This window comes from Trichoderma asperellum, chromosome 4 (assembly GCF_020647865.1).
Source record: "Trichoderma asperellum chromosome 4, complete sequence".
Taxonomy (NCBI): Eukaryota; Fungi; Ascomycota; class Sordariomycetes; order Hypocreales; family Hypocreaceae; genus Trichoderma; species Trichoderma asperellum.
This window is the reverse complement of record NC_089418.1, coordinates 429203-444538: the sequence shown is the minus strand read 5'-3', so window position 1 is coordinate 444538 and position 15336 is coordinate 429203. Positions and strand designations below refer to the sequence as shown.

Here is a 15336-nt window from a genome sequence, read left to right as displayed (position 1 = left end):
TACATCCTTTGCATTTCGTAGACTGGGAAACCGAGTCTCTATGTGGAGGCTACAGAGTGCAGGCGCAAGTGCAACTTTTCGTGATTCGTATATTACGCTACAGCGTCTCTGTCAAATCTTGCATATGTATACATCTATCAGATCAGGTATGAAACTGGCAATATAGAATAAAGGTGCCGAAAATAAATAAACACATGGTATGCATGACGTTGACGACGAAAATAAATCAATTTACCTCCTAAAAAATTTCATGAAATGCCTTCTTCTTTTACCCTTTTTGTCGCTCACCTCGTTGATATTCACCCCTGAATTATCCTCTTTTTGAATTTTGACACTGCGAGATGCCTCCAAACTCGGCGATGTGATGCCGGTCGACCCTGCAGATCTGGCCGACTCGCTTGTAGCTGGATTCGCCAATCGAGGTGGCAATTTTCCTTGACTGCTAAGCTCGACACTCGATGCTGCGTCCAGGTTCTCGCCTTGCTGTTCAAATGCGGATTTTCCCTCACTCTTGAGACTCAAGAATGGAACGTGCCCGAAAATTACAGCTCCGTTCCCGTCAAGTGTCATCACATCTACAGGTGTCAACCCACGAAGCATGAGGCGCGACGTCCATGAGCTTTTTGCGACGAGAAATTGTACAGAATTGATGTGTAAATCTCCATCTTCAAAACTGCTGGTACTTTTCTGCAAGCACCCGCAAGATTTGAATGGATGATTTGCTGAGGCCCAGACAATCTTGCTCGTCATCTCGCCCGGGCTCAGACTCGGCTCCATCCTGAGCAGGCGTCGGTCGTGCAGCATCTGCAACATTGCAGTAGAAGCAACCATGTAATCCTTCCCTTTGGGCACAGATATCCATTCGCTGCACAGAGCGTGAGGTTCTCTAGGGCTAATCAGATCACCGAAACCTCGACCAAAAATTGTGGTGGTGCCGATAGAAGAGATTAAATCAACCCATCCATGGCCCAATGAATCGACGCGTTGGATGCGAGCATGGATGGCACTAACTGGGTCGATGATGTCTCGAATATCGAAGCCAATGATATCGCGGCGAATATTCAATGTTTGAGAAATCTGAACGCCATCCTGTGAGCCACTCATAACTTGCTTGTCGATCAATATCTCAATTGAGTGCAATATCTGCTTAACCCGTGTTCCGAAGGTAGCATATTCCGTCTCAACTCCGCCATCACTGCGGCGTTGCTTGTCAGCAATATAGATGTTCAGATTGAGGTTGTCCCAGTCCTTCAGAGTATTCAGGGCTGCTTGGCGTCCAGTAACCCCACGCCATTTGTCTTTGAATTTTGTAGCATCGAAGATCCAATCGTACACCGATTCCGGATCATTTTTGTCCAGATATAGGGATACTCGAACAAGATGAAGTAGTGCAGAAGCACCGTCGATTAGCCAAGCCCGGCGATCTGCTACGTCGTAGAAAACGATAGGCTGTATACTGACCCATTTGAGAAGACTGGGATAGTCCTTCTGTCGCATGAGCCAAAATGGCTTCTTCTTCTTGTTGAACGTCATGTCGAGACCAGCAGCGAAATTTGCCCCTGCTTTGATATATAGGCGATCGATAACGATAGACGCTGGCGGCTCCCGTAATCCTGAAGATTTGATATTTAGATTCGCAGTTGCATCGCCTATTCTAAGTTAGCATCAGAGGTCTGGGATCGGCCAGAACACTGTAAAAACCCTCATACCGCACAATTCGGTGACTTTAGAGCACCATCCGATAACATGGCGTCTTTCTTCAAGCGTTCTGAGAGAAACATCTTTTGGAACCTCGCTATCCAGAGTATCAAGTCGAGAGTCAATGTATGAAATCCGCTCTTCCGGCTGTTCACTGACGAGGAGGTGCCATACGATCATATCGGCCGCTGCCAGTGTTGCGATCATGAGCATGTTAAAACCTTTTATTATCATCCGCTCGCCCCATCGTACTACTTGCTGAGAGCCAACAATGGCGGTCATATTGGCTAGGGACATCTCGAGGCCCGTGTTTTGCTGCGTTCTTCGAAGAATTGGGTAGCCACGCACCAGGACAGGGTCACAGAATAGGGGGCCCCAGCAGAAGCCAGGATTTAATGCCGATGCATCTGCTATCTCCAGGTTCAAAGACAGGTTACATGACCCGACCACCATCAGTGCATGAAACTCTTCCTCATGGATGATCACCTGGAAATTATTGACACTAGGCGTGCACGCGACTGGACCGTGATGGTCCGAAGAGGACTGCAGGGCTGAGGCTAACCAACCAATTTGTTCGCTGATCTCGGATACAAAGTATAGGCCTCCAGTCACTGAAATGCAGCACAAGGATGGAGATTGGACACAGGCGGTAAGTCGCGGGGCCTTGGATGGCAAGTGTGCCGCTCCAATGCCAATCCTGTGTTTGGGTGAAATGGATTCATCCGCTTGGTCTAAGAATTCGTCAGTATCTATACAATAATATTCCCGCTTCAAATCTCACAAAAGCATTCTTGACCCTCGGGAATTGATAGAAGGGTCTGCATTAGAGTGATTAGAGCGTGTCCAGACTGAGGCCATGTTTGATCCATGTAGTCCCTCACGGTCGAGGCCTGCGCTTCGTTCCACGAGCCCGTTAAGCAGACGACTCTTCCAAGAGCTTCTTCATATGGAGGAGCAAAGCCTGCGTCATTCATCGAGCGAGCCGGGTTCCAGCCAAAGTAGAACGTCATCTTCACCACAGATGGTGGCTTTCGACTGCTCATCTTTCGCAGCGGCTCTTGTGCCCGCAGCTTGTTTCGAATATTCGTCCCGATCTCCAGCATTGTGTTTGGTTCTTTAAACTTCAGAAGGCCATGCTGGCAAATCTTGGTTAGAAGCCACTGGTACGCGTCGGACACTCTGATGAATTCTTCGTAGTACGGGAGTTGTGGGAGGATGTCAAGACTGTGCGCCTGTCGAGGCAACGACTCTTTTAAGCCATATTCATGCTCATTATCGCCATGAGAAGGTTCACCCTCTGTGGACGGACCCAGTTCATCGTCTACATGGGGCGATGTTTCAACGCCAACCACCCATTGCATAACCGTGCTCCTGGGTTTCCTAAATGTTGCTCGACTTAAGAACTCATCTTGGTCCTCATCCTCAGTCAAAATATCTTCAACATCTTGACCTTTTATGTCGTCGTGGTCCGGCGGATGGGGGACTAGAAGTTCGATGATATTCCTAGTCCACTGTCAACAAAAAGGCTTTTCTGGAGAAAATTTGCGCGATTGCACTTACTTACGTTTCCTATGGATGATAACTGATGCTTCCCATTGGAATGGGTTTGAGGACTCGCCATATAACTTCCATGCAAATTCCCTCAGCACAGTATCAAGATATTCTGCCTCAATGTTCTCGAAGCAAAATTCATCAGAAACTTTCTTCATATCCTCAGCTAGTTGCTCAGCAAAGACTTGCAGGTAACGCAGTTTCGGATCATCCGATAGCGTGTCAATAGAGTAAGTAGTTTCAACATCACAATCGTCTAAAGCAAGTTGTTGCTCTTCCTCTTCGTCTTCAGCCAAAAGATCTGAGCCTTGTAAACCTTCAGGATTATCAGATCCAGCCTCTCCTTGATCTGCTATTTTCAGCTCTCCAGCTTCCGGGATTGCGGGCACTGGACTTAGCGCTTGCCCCTTCATTCCTGGATGTGACGTGGGTACGGTAGATGGCCTTGTTCCCCTGCTCCGAAGATCATGGTCGAAAATCAAAGATTGAGTGCTCCCCACGGTACTCCCCCCATCCTCACCAAATTCATCCCACTCGATGCTTTCGGCTTCCCTTTCAACTGCATTAAGCTGACCGGGCTTCCTGTTCCAGTCCCTCTTCTTGGAATTGGCACCCTTGGCACCCTTGTCACTCTTGTCACTCTTGTCACTCTTGTCACTCTTGTCACTCTTGTCACTCTTGTCACTCTTGTCCGAATCCAATTTTTGTCGAATAAAGCTATATTCAGACTCAAATTCCAATACCAAGGAGTAGACTTGCAAAGGAAAAGTTTCTATCTTCTCTGTATATGATTGGATAAAGAGTATGGCACCTTCCATTTGCTCTTTCAGTTTAGGTGCATCCTGCTTCTTCAAGTGAACAATTACGTATGTTAGTGTGACTGACGAGGATCCAACCTATCATTGAAACTTACGATCAGGAATATAAGTTTCTGAATTGCTGCAAGAGGACGATCCATGCTTCGCAATAGAGAAATAGCCTCCAGCCAGCATAGATAAAGGTCTATGAAAAAGCTATGTAGGCGGCTATAATCCTGAAGAGCTTCAGCCCTCTCTTCGTCACTTGCAGCTAAAAGATGATCAATCCAATATATGCATTGGTATCGACAGTCAGCTAATGGATCTGGCCACGGCACGGAAATTTCGTTTTGTCGTATATCGAGTGAGTTGAGATTATAAATGTTACGTGAAAGACGTCTGACCATACTATCGAGCGACCGCTCGAAAATATAATAATGTTCGTTCGTTATACCAGCTTCTATACTTTTTTGAAGCACAAAATCTTTGGCTGATTGGTGAATAAAATAGACGACATCGCTTCTCACAGTGAGGAACGAGCCACAGAGCTGCACGGCTCTCCGGATAGTCCTATGACCTCGTGGGTTGTCCGCTTCCATTTCCCACATAAAGTTGAGCTCTCCAAGATGTAAAGGCTGATATGCTGAAATGGCTATCGAAAGAAGTTTTATGCAGAAATCGCGTCTTTGCTGGGGCTGTTTCTGTATCTGGTTCATCATTAAATCATATAGGTTATTCAAACCTTCTGGCATCTGCTCCAGTATCTCTAGCACTTCCCACTCCATGGCGTCTTGAAGTTGATGAAGTACAAGAGCTACCCATAAGAATGTGTCATTCGCCTTACGCTCAAGAGCGTCACGAACTTTCGTTTTGAGTTCTTCACTCTCTTGGATAAATTCCAGGTGAGCAACGCAGTGGTCGATATAGCTGCGAACAGCTTGTGATACTGCTTCTGCATTCTCTTTGAGTTCGAGACTCAACGGGTTAACTGAGTCCTTTGACAGGAGTCGTCGTTGTATATCTTCCAAATTGCGGCTAGATAGAAGCCATTTTACTCTGGAACTTGTTCTCACAACCAATCGCAGAAAAGAATCTCGATTTGTTGTTACACATTCGTCGAGGGCATCAACAATCAGAACAATGCGCGATAGTGCAGAGTCCTGAATAACAGTCTCGAAGATGTCGCAAATGGCAACCCAACCATTTGGATTATCAAATAGCGACTTTCCCGGACTCAGATGCTTTTCTCTCACGTAAGAGAGCAGCGATGTTTTCCGACGAGCAAGGCCAAAGGTTAAACCTCCAAGGATAGCTGCTGCAGTATTGATGCGAGAATCTGTTGCCTGGCAGAAAAAGTAGGCAATGTCATCCTCCGTGTCGTTATTCTCTTCTAGGCTTTCAATTACCCCACAGAGAAGCATTGTTTTCCCTTTTCCAGGGTCACCCTTGATCCATAGAGTTCCGTTTTGCGCATCAAGCCATTGTTTAAAATCTTGGTGGCCAAGGATCCAACTATATGATTCACGTAGCAAAGGGCCTTTTGTTTCTAAAATTCTCATTTTGTCGAGTCTAGGATCCGTCTGACTCAAATCTCGAAGGTAGACATTGTCCGAGTCATTTTCAGCTGGTATGAATGGTCAGCTACATTGATACTGAACACAGACGGAATATTAATTAGTCGAACCTTGAACGACTTGGCAGTCGTTGTAGATGTTGTCGCCTTGGTGTACATTGTTGGAGTTACCGAATTTGTTTCCCGATAGTGTTTGCGAAGATGCCATTACAAGCAATCAGTAGAAAGTGTAACAATTGTCGCCAAAAAATGTGTTGGAAGATTGGAAGGATTAAAAGTTGAGGGGAAGAGAGATAAGGCAGCCTGATACAATAATAACGACGCAAGTTTGGGTAGCAAGGATGCAAGGAATATTATTATTCCTCAGACAAATGTATATTTCCGATTGCTTCTTCTTATTGGAAGACGTCGTAGCGAATCATATGCGTGCTATTTGAGCCAATAGATGAAAAGTCCTGGCAGTACAGCCGCGCCGTCCACATTGTAAAAGAGTAACGGTAGAGTAATTGGGTATATTTGCAGCCATTTTTACACTCCCTCCCCTAAGCTTTCCGTCCATCGCCGTCTATACCAAAGCTTACAGGCTCCTATTGGATCCAGATTGCCCTCTTTCTATATGCACCATATCCGTATTGCATTCCCGACACATACAGACCGAAAAAAAAAAAGATAAAAAAAAAAAAAAAGTAAATGAAGCTATGTCATTAGCTCAAAAATAAGAACCGTGTTTTTGGTTTCCCCCTGAGCAGAAAAAATGTGATGAAATATCGAATGCCGCTGTCAACCAGGTATTCACAGCTCCTTTTGCGGAGCCAGACGACTTCCTGAGCGAGCAAACATCGGACTGCTGGGCCGACTGGATGTCGAAGCCACACCCTTGACGTCAAATGGATCGACGGAACCGAGGTGTTTTGAGGGCCCTAGGCGAGGGGTGCCCAGAGGCGTAAGAAGCTGTTCGATAGCAGGCTTTTCGAATTTTGCTACCCTAATGGCAGGAGGTCGGCCACGAAGAGGGACTTCTTCCGATACACTATACATATACGTTGCTAGCAGCACTAGCACAGTTCCTAGAAGGAACTACATATTTTTCAATTAGCAAGCTTGTAAGCCTTCATGAAAAGGGCATACTCACAGTGAAGGTGACTTTGAACTCAAAAACCCATACGCTGACGAGAAAACTCAGTATGATACTGATACTCGTAGCAAAGTTTTTGATAATGTTATCCGCGTCTCTAATCACCAAGCTGGCTAGCAAGCCGTCCGCCGCCTGCAAGATGACCGTCGCCCACACTATAGCGTTGTAGCCCTCGAAAAAGCCATGCTCGCGGATACCAGACCCATCTTGCCACATGACGCCACCAAAGAGAGCGGCTATCATGGAGTAGAAGCTCAGCTGCAGGTTTCGTATCCACACACTGGCCTGGGAAGAATTCTCCTTGAGAATCTTTTCGAAATACACTCCAGTAAGGCCGGAGACTGCTGCGGCGATGAGAACTGCAGTCACACCGACGGAGTAGTTCATGGGAGGCTCAAGGGAGTGAAGGTCGTTGTCAATGCCTTCGTAGGTGGCGGAACGACGCGTGAGATGCGCAGGGGCATCGTCAAGAACGGCGTGGCCGAGCTCGTGGCGAGATCGAGGGAAGAAGTGGTCGGGCATGCCGTGGAGAAGAAGGGAATCGGCGCTGGGCACATCGGTGGTGGTGGTCGAGCCGGGAAGAGAGACGATTGAGACGCCGAGGGTGAGGACGATGAGAGCGAGCCAGCGCTTGAAGCCGAGCGGGCGACTTAGGAGATAGACGCTGAAAAGCGCAGTGGTGAGGATCTATAAGTAGTCGCCAGTGTTAGAAATGAAAGGGGCTTGTTTGAAGCCGTTTATTTCCTCTGCTCACCTTCAATTGGTACAGGACCTGGAAATGCACGGCATCCAAGTTCTCTATCGCCACATACTGCAGGATGTTCTGCAGCGTGTAAAACACCCCGGGTATAATCAGCTTCCACCCATCCGCCGAAAACATGGCATTGTATATCTGCTCAAACAGCACCGTCGCAGGCGTGCTGGGCGCCAGCGTCTTGGATGCTTCGTACAGGGCCAGCGTAAGGGAAACAGCCAGCTTGATGACCTCGTGGAGGAAGACGGCGGTCGAGGGAAAGTATCGATGGTCGCCTGCTGGAGGCATGATGCGAGAGAAGTGCATTATGAGAATAAAGGCCGAGTTTTGGACCGTCAACTATAGCGAGACTCTGTTAGCAACACTCCGATAAGAAGAGGCCATCCAAACGCACCAGAATCAGTGAGATTGGCTTTCCAGAGCTCCCAGCCCGGATTGCCGAGCCTCCGCTGTCGAGCACCGCCATGGCGGGCAGATTTGAAGCGAGACAAGAGCTTGAAGCGTGTCAATTGCTTCTGCGACGGATCGATGCGTTGAGCCCGTAGAAGAAGTAGAAGCAGCAGCTCAAGCTGTAGCCAAGAATGACAAAAAAAAGAATAAAAAGTCCAAGGCAGTCAAAGAGAGTTGGTGGTGATTGATCCGATCGGATGCCGGCCACGCGACACACACCCCTCTCGATTCGATGACGCTGGACGGGAGCTCAGCTCGAAAAGAAAAAAAAAACCAGGAGCGGAGGGTTGGGGCCGAAAGAAAGCTTGGCTCTGCTAGCGGGGACTAAAAACCAACTCAGGCCGCTAATAACGTCAAGAACTTGGAGGGGGAGGTATTCAAGCAGCGCCAACAGAAGAAGAGAAGGCGAAGAAGACATTCCAATGGCAAAAGCTTCTTTTCATTCGTCACATTCAACCGTTTTTTTTTCCAAGCCCTCTACACCTCCTGTCGTCCGTCCCCACGTGCCTGATGTAACATCTCAAGGCAGAACCCCCTGAAGAGCCCCTGTAGCTCCTGTAGCTCAGTGACGTGACGCACACCCACTAACACAGACACATCCACTGCGCAACAGCGCCAGGACCCCCAGATTGCCACCGATCTGCGGGGCAAGCTTTTGTCAGACCCTTTTTTTGGGGACGCTTGCGGGTTGTCACCTCGTTGGTTGTGTTGGTTGTGTTGTTATCTCTGTGGGCCTTGTTTGTCGCTACTATTGCCAACTAGATAGTTAATAGTACATGGATGATATGTATTTACATAAACATAGAGGGCGGCAAGTGACCCGAAACTACCTACATTAGCCAACACGCAAGCTGCAGCAGTGAATTATTGCTCCTTGGCCGGTTGCCAGTGTCTCAGACATGCGTGGGCTAGCTCGTTTCTTTAGTGGTGTGTGTCACATGCGGTCCAACTGAGACCTTGAAAGGCGAATTCAAGGAGAGAAGATTCTAAGAAGAGAAAGAATATAATAAAGACCTAAATTTCGCCCTCTTTAATTGAATAATTCAGGTATTCGTAAATTGAAAAATCCTGTGCAATCAACAACACAGAATATCCATATTTAGAGTTTATCATTGCAGCCATCGTTGGCTGCTGACTGTGCCTCTTGTGTGACATCATCGTTAGCTGCCACTCCAACAGTGAGACAAGCGTGAATCAAACCAAGCCTCGCAGCCAACACAGCGTCTGAAAATAGGCAGAACGAGAAGCAAAAAAAGAGAGAAAAGAGAAATGGAAGAGGGAACAGAATGTTAAAAGATATCAACTGTATTTCTGCGTATATGTTCCCCTAGGATTTACCACGCCCCTACAAGACCATACATAGATGCAGACCAGCCTGTTCCACACGAGAAAAGAAAAGGAAAAAAAGAAAACAAATTTCAAACTCCAAGCCCCTGTTCTCATGCCTATGACCAATTTCCCGTACGCCGTTTCCCTTCCATGACCCAATGGTTTCATCATCGTCGTATCCGTCATCTCGTCCAAAAAAAGATTTTTAGCTCATCGAAAAATTTCTCTCGTCAATCACAGTATGACCAGACTGCAAGCCAGGGATAGCATCCTGTCTACTGAGATCGCGAGCCATTAGGTCCCAAAGCGCAAAGCGCTCGGCCATGCTCTCTCCAGGGTTCCTCTCTTGCTCCCGGATGCTATCCCGACGCTGCGGTCCAACCATCCGGTTCTTTCCTCTGAGCTTGAATCCCAAGTTGAGCTCGTAACCCTTCGCTTTCGGCCGTTGCGTGTATTCAGGGAGACTTGGCCGGTGTGCATGCCGTGCATCTCTCCTGCGGTAATTCCACACACTCTTCTGGGGCAGAAACATGCTGGCACTCATGGTAGGTACAGCCATGTCTCGCAGCCGTCGGTTGTAAAAGTCGCCCATGGCGTCCAAATGGTTGAACAAGTCTCGGTGGCTCTTGCTTCGAAAGAATGAGAGAGATCCAATGTCAAACGTTGGCGAGATTCCTTCCAAGCCTGTCTTGTACATATTGCTCAACTGTGACGCAAATGCTTCAGCTGGCGATCCTGTGTCTTCGCCATCAACAGTGTAGTTATCGCCCTGCTGCCAGTCAGCAATAGGATAGCCAAGACGATCTAGAATACGCTGAACCATCGAGCTAATCAAGTCAATCCACGTAATAGCAGCGTCACCACGGATATCAAGGCTGCCGTTTCGATTTGCCGACTCGATTGGCGCGTCGTTGCCCCCTAAGAACCAGGACACATCCGCATCTGCGTGCAACAGATCAGGGTGTTGGTCGATAAAAGATCTTACTGGCTGTGAATGAGTTCGCATCTCGTCCTTGTCCAGCAAGGCCTCGTTAAAACCGTAAGCAATCTCATGGTCTCTCATAAAGCGGAAGACATCGAATGTGATGTCATGAGTAAACTGTGCCTGCTCTCAATAATAAGCACAGATGACACAGCACTTCAGAAACAGGAGAGCAACTCAGATCAACGGCCACTTACGCCAGGTTCAATTCTCCAAAACCAATCATAGTCTCTGAGCCGCTTCTCACTGGCGAATGGACCCGAATTCCAGCGTGATGTATGGCCAAGGAATGATGTCGACTGACCAGCTTCAGAGACATGCTCGCCATCGGTCGAGTCTGTTGACATCACATTGGAGGCAGACGGTGGCTTCAGATATGTTGAAGATGCCAAGTTATGCTCAGAAATGACTTCGTAGATACAAATAGCCCCGGTTGCGTTGGAGGTTTGGCGTCTGAATTCTTCGCTCAGGGGCTGCGTGCTGAAGAAGACCCAGTGATAGTGGTACCGGTGGTTGAATGTCTCTTCGAGCTGCGACATCGAAAACAGGACAGCGGGCAGGTCGTGCTCGTGGGCGAGCGAGACGAAAGCTGCTTTGGGTCGTTGATCAGTAGCGGTAGGGATGGCGAGGCCATGCACGAACGATGACAGTTGGATCAAGAGGAAGATCCAAGCCATAGCAAATGGCATAGCCCAACAAGGCCAAATGTTCAACGTGCCGCGTTTTTTCGCCATGATGAGCCTCTCAGCGACGAGAATAGAAGAGAGACAACAAACTCGGTATTTGAGATGGAAGAATGGAAGATGGAGAGGCGAGTTGATCGACGCGCTGTGTGATTCAAGGCGATGTGATGGGAAGTGGATAGAGAGAGAGGCCGAATAGGGCGATGTGAGAGAGACAAGAAGAAGATATGAGGTTGCAAGAATTCACAAGAAGTGAAAAAAAGGAGAGTGGTGAAGCGAAAGTGAGCGGCAGGCTGGTCTGGTGGCAATCCAAGGAGCGGAAGTCGGAAAATCGAAAAGAATGATTAACAAAAGGTGAAGAGAAGAAGAAGAAGAAGAAGAAGAAGAAGAAAAGGGAAGAAAAGAGGGAAGAAGTTCTAGTAGCAGGCGGCAGAATAACAAGACCGGTGAAGCGCTGTAGCTGGCAGCTGGAGGAGGAGGAAGGCAGCACGGCTGGCAGCTGGCGGCGGCCATTGCATGTGATATCGAAGGGAATGGGCTGTTATATCTCCAAATATGCTATGATAGTACGGAACAGTGCAAAGGATCATGTAGTGATCTCATAAATGTCATTCTAAAGAACAAAGATGCAGGATGTTGAGGCAAGTAAATCGACATAGAATTCCCCTGTATCCCTAACCCATAAATCTACACATATTCATACGCAATACAATCTAACAATGAAACCAGTCAAGCCGCAGCAGCCGTAAAGGATATAACGGATATAGATAGACAAAAACAGCGCTCGCAAACAGCGACAAAGAGGCCAATGAATTCTTATCCCCTCCTCCAAATAAGAAAACTACAACCAGCAAAAAATAGTGTATGTCCATTCCCTTTCCCACCAGCGCCAGACTTGTTCCAGTATTTTCAACAAACACACACACACAGAGAGAGAGAGAGACATTTAACCCGTCCTGCCTCCTTCGGAACCTTTTTCTACCTTTTCTCTGGGTACTAGTTCTCTCACACAGGTCCAAATCCAATTAAAACAAACACAGAAAGATGCTCGATATACATGCGTGCAGTCACGCTCATTGCTGTTATTCTGTTATTCCTTCCCTTATATTTCGTGTGGACTGTTGCCTATGCCTCCACATCCATGGAATCAGCGTCTGCAGAGACATTATCCAGGTTCAAGTCTATCAGTCTTGCGTACTGGGACGTGACACGTTGCAGCTCGCGGAATTTACCTAATCGCAATCCTTGTTAGCCAGGCAAAATAAATTAAAAGATGAGACGAGGTGGATAGAAAGTCCATACCGAGAATAAGAACTACTCCCTTCAAGAGTTCTTTTCGATCCCATCCGCATAGCTGCTCATCCGAACTGTACCAACCACGGCTGCTCGTCTTCTCAGACTCCTTATCCTCGAGCACGCCGCCCAACAAGCTGTTAAGAAGCTCCTCTACTTTACCCCTAGCTCCCTCAGCACCCAGGCGCTTAGCGTACATGAAGAGGTATAACCTAAACTCATCGCTAGCTCCTAGCTGCAAAGCACCAGCAATCCGGTTCTCCAAGTGGGCGATGCTGACGCTGCTCTCCAGGCCCTCGGACCCAGACTTTTGCATAACCGTCTTGATGATACGTTGCAAAGCATAGGCTCTCCCCTTGAGGAGAAACTCGTTTGTCGTGTGCCGTTCAAGGAAGGGAATGATTCCAGAGGATACGGTAGCGGCATGGCTGCCTTTGTCCTTGTCTTCTTTTGAGTTGGGTCCAACAGCTGTGGATTGAAGGGCAGAGATGGATGAGTCGTTCGAGTTCCAGTATTGAGAGCCCACTGCCCACCATGCCTCGCTCAAACGCTGCCAGGTGAACATATCCCGAGCGTAAAAGTAACCATCGCCGTTTGTCAGAGTCACAATAATATGGCCGGTGGAATTCAGGTGAGCAGACGTTATGCCGGGGCCTGGGGTGGCTGAATGCTGGTTTAATGATGTTGTGGCAATGTCAAGGATAGGGCCGACAGACACCGGTGGGTGAGGAGAGGATTGAGTCTTGAGATTCCAAACATGGACCAGTCCCACCGCTGTGATGGCCATCAGCCAGTAATCTCTGCACTCGAGAATGACAGGCTGAGACTCCAAGATTATGGGGTTTAGAAGGCGTCTGCCAGCAGGAGTCCAGATATGCAGTGAGCCATCCTCACAGGCTACAGCCCAGAAATGCTTGCTTGCAGTCACCAAGATGACAGCTCGCGGCATAAACTCCTGCCATACCAAAACTCCTCTCTTCGTTACAAGGACGTGGGCTGGATCGCGCGGGTTAGGATCGTTCTTGGCCTCCAAGATGATGTTCTCAGGAAGCTTGGATGCATCGTCCAGCGACGCCGCGTCCGGCTGCAAAATGCCTCGCTCGAGCGGCCGCAGGATGTGAGACCGTATCTTGGGAACTGCAAGGCGGACTTGGGCGTAAGAAATTGAAGGATTCAACACGGCCGGACGTAGAAATTCTGGAGTTGGAACAACGCCATGCTCGACGGGCACCAGTGCCGCATACTCTACACCATCAGCTCCGTTGGTGACAACAGCTGTTGGGCCGCCCGCTGTCCGCTTGGCCGTAGGCTCTTCGTCGTCGTCGATATCCGCAGCATTGACACGGCGCTTGTTTCCAAGCAACATGGCAACAATTCCTCCCTTGGGTAATCCGTCAAAGGGCTTGCTGAGATCCAGAATGGTCTGTGGAGCGTCGTTTTGTGTGTTCTTTGTCGTCGTGGATCCGACAAGCTGGCTTTGAGGGAGGGAAGACTGTCCTGTCCCAGATGATGAAACCAAGAGCGGCGCCACTCGTTTCCTACCATCTTTCCCGACTGTCACTCGAGACTTTAATTCACGGACTCGCTCAGCCGTCTTATCCGCAGGCTCGTCCGGCTTTTCACTCTTGTCTTTATCTTTGTCTTTGTCTTTGTCTTTTTCCTTTTCTTTATCTCTGTCAGAGTCTGCGTTTCCATTGGTAGCCAGCTTTTCGGTCACAGATGTCGAGGATTCGGCTTTACTACCTTGGGTGGCTGGAGTGGACTCTTTTGCTGATTCAGGTTGGAAGTCGCCCATAAGAGCGCCCATTCTTGATTGCACAGCTCTTGATTCGCCAGCCTTACTGTGCTCCTCCAGCATCAGTCCATCAACGTCTTCAGCAATACCCATGCCCTTCCGAGAGCCACCGTATTTTTGTAGTGCCTTGGCGTTCTCCTCTTGTTGGGCCACCCATCCCAGCTCCCCCTCGTCAAACTTGGCCACAACCACGCTGCCGTCTAAGCTCGATGCAAACAGGGTTTGGCCGTCCGGCGTCCAGGCCAAGTCAGAGATGGATTTGCCCGCCAGGTCCTGGAGAATAACCACAGGCCGGGAAGTGTTGGTGTTCCAGATACTGAGAGTCTTATCCTGGCCTGCAGATGCTATAACAGTAACCAGCTGTCCTCCATGACCATTTGCTGCCCCATTCTGTCCTGGCTTAACAGTGTGGAAGAGTCGCGGCGAGAACATGCACACCTCGGTCGGCGCCTCGTGGCCAATCAAGTTGATTTCGCTGTCCCATCTCGTCCGCTCGATGATGGCGACGGAGCTAACTGGGCCATTGACGGCATTGGCGGCTGCTATGTGGTTGCCATCAGGGGACCAGGAGCACCGGCGGAAATATGTGGTCAAGGGAGAGCTCTTGAAGGGAGAGCTGATGGTCGCATCGAGGACAAAATTGTTAATCATGTCGTGCTGCGTCGCATTCGGCGCGGGAGGGGTGAAGCGGAAGATTTTGATGGTTCGGTCGTCGCTGGCCGTGGCGAAGAACTTGTTGGCCGGGTCAAAGGTGATGCCCTTGACGTGGCTCTGGTGCGCGGGGATCGACTTGAGCTTCTCAAACGTGTGGCCCGACCACACAACCACCTTGGAGTCGAGCCCGACCGAGACGAGCAGCGACGAGTCGTAGGACCACGCCAGGTCCTGGACGTCGTTTTCGTGGCCGATCAGGCGCTTGTACGTCTTCCAGTTCTCGACGGGCGGCGGGTCGTTGGTGCCAAAGGTGGGCGCCGGCGGCCCCTTGTCGAGATGGTAGACGCAGATGAGCTTGTCGTCGGCGCCGCTGGCCAGATAGCGGCCATTGGGCGAGAAGCGCACCGAGTGGATGGTGCCGAGATGGTGGCTCATGTGGCAGAGCTGGCGCGGCTTCTTGTAGCTCTCGTCATCGGCGTGATAGACGGCCTCCGTAGACCAGATGCGCACATGGCCATCGCCGCCCGCCGTGGCTATTCGCTTGCCGTCGGGCGAGACGTGGCAGCTGTAGACCTCGAAATCCTTCTGCTCGCCGCTGTGGCTAAGCCACGAGGGCTTGATGATGCGCATGTCGACGAGAGC

General features: G+C 49.2%; 3 protein-coding genes across 3 annotated transcripts; all 3 read right to left on the bottom strand.

Annotated features, from left to right (window-relative positions):
• Window positions 1-231: 231 nt before the first annotated feature.
• TrAFT101_006526 (uncharacterized protein) lies at window positions 232-5827 on the bottom strand (the record flags this gene model as incomplete). Its single annotated transcript, XM_066127797.1, has 6 exons — window positions 232-1649; window positions 1710-2429; window positions 2480-3201; window positions 3259-4097; window positions 4163-5670; window positions 5731-5827. The coding sequence occupies 6 exons, from the start codon at window positions 5825-5827 to the stop codon at window positions 232-234; spliced, it is 5304 nt and encodes a 1767-aa protein (XP_065983910.1).
• TrAFT101_006525 (uncharacterized protein) lies at window positions 4680-8373 on the bottom strand. The gene is made up of 5 exons (XM_024908480.2): window positions 7903-8373; window positions 7509-7847; window positions 6752-7441; window positions 5731-6696; window positions 4680-5670 (listed from the first exon to the last, which is right to left on the bottom strand). The coding sequence occupies exons 1-4, from the start codon at window positions 7972-7974 to the stop codon at window positions 6412-6414; spliced, it is 1386 nt and encodes a 461-aa protein (XP_024758182.2). The 5' UTR covers window positions 7975-8373; the 3' UTR covers window positions 4680-5670; window positions 5731-6411.
• Window positions 8374-9492: 1119 nt separating this feature from the next.
• HIR1 (HIR complex subunit) lies at window positions 9493-15324 on the bottom strand (the record flags this gene model as incomplete). Its single annotated transcript, XM_066127796.1, has 3 exons — window positions 9493-10392; window positions 10467-10858; window positions 12255-15324. 3 exons carry the CDS (start codon window positions 15322-15324, stop codon window positions 9493-9495), a joined length of 4362 nt encoding a protein of 1453 aa, XP_065983909.1.
• Between the last annotated feature and the right edge of the window lie 12 nt (window positions 15325-15336).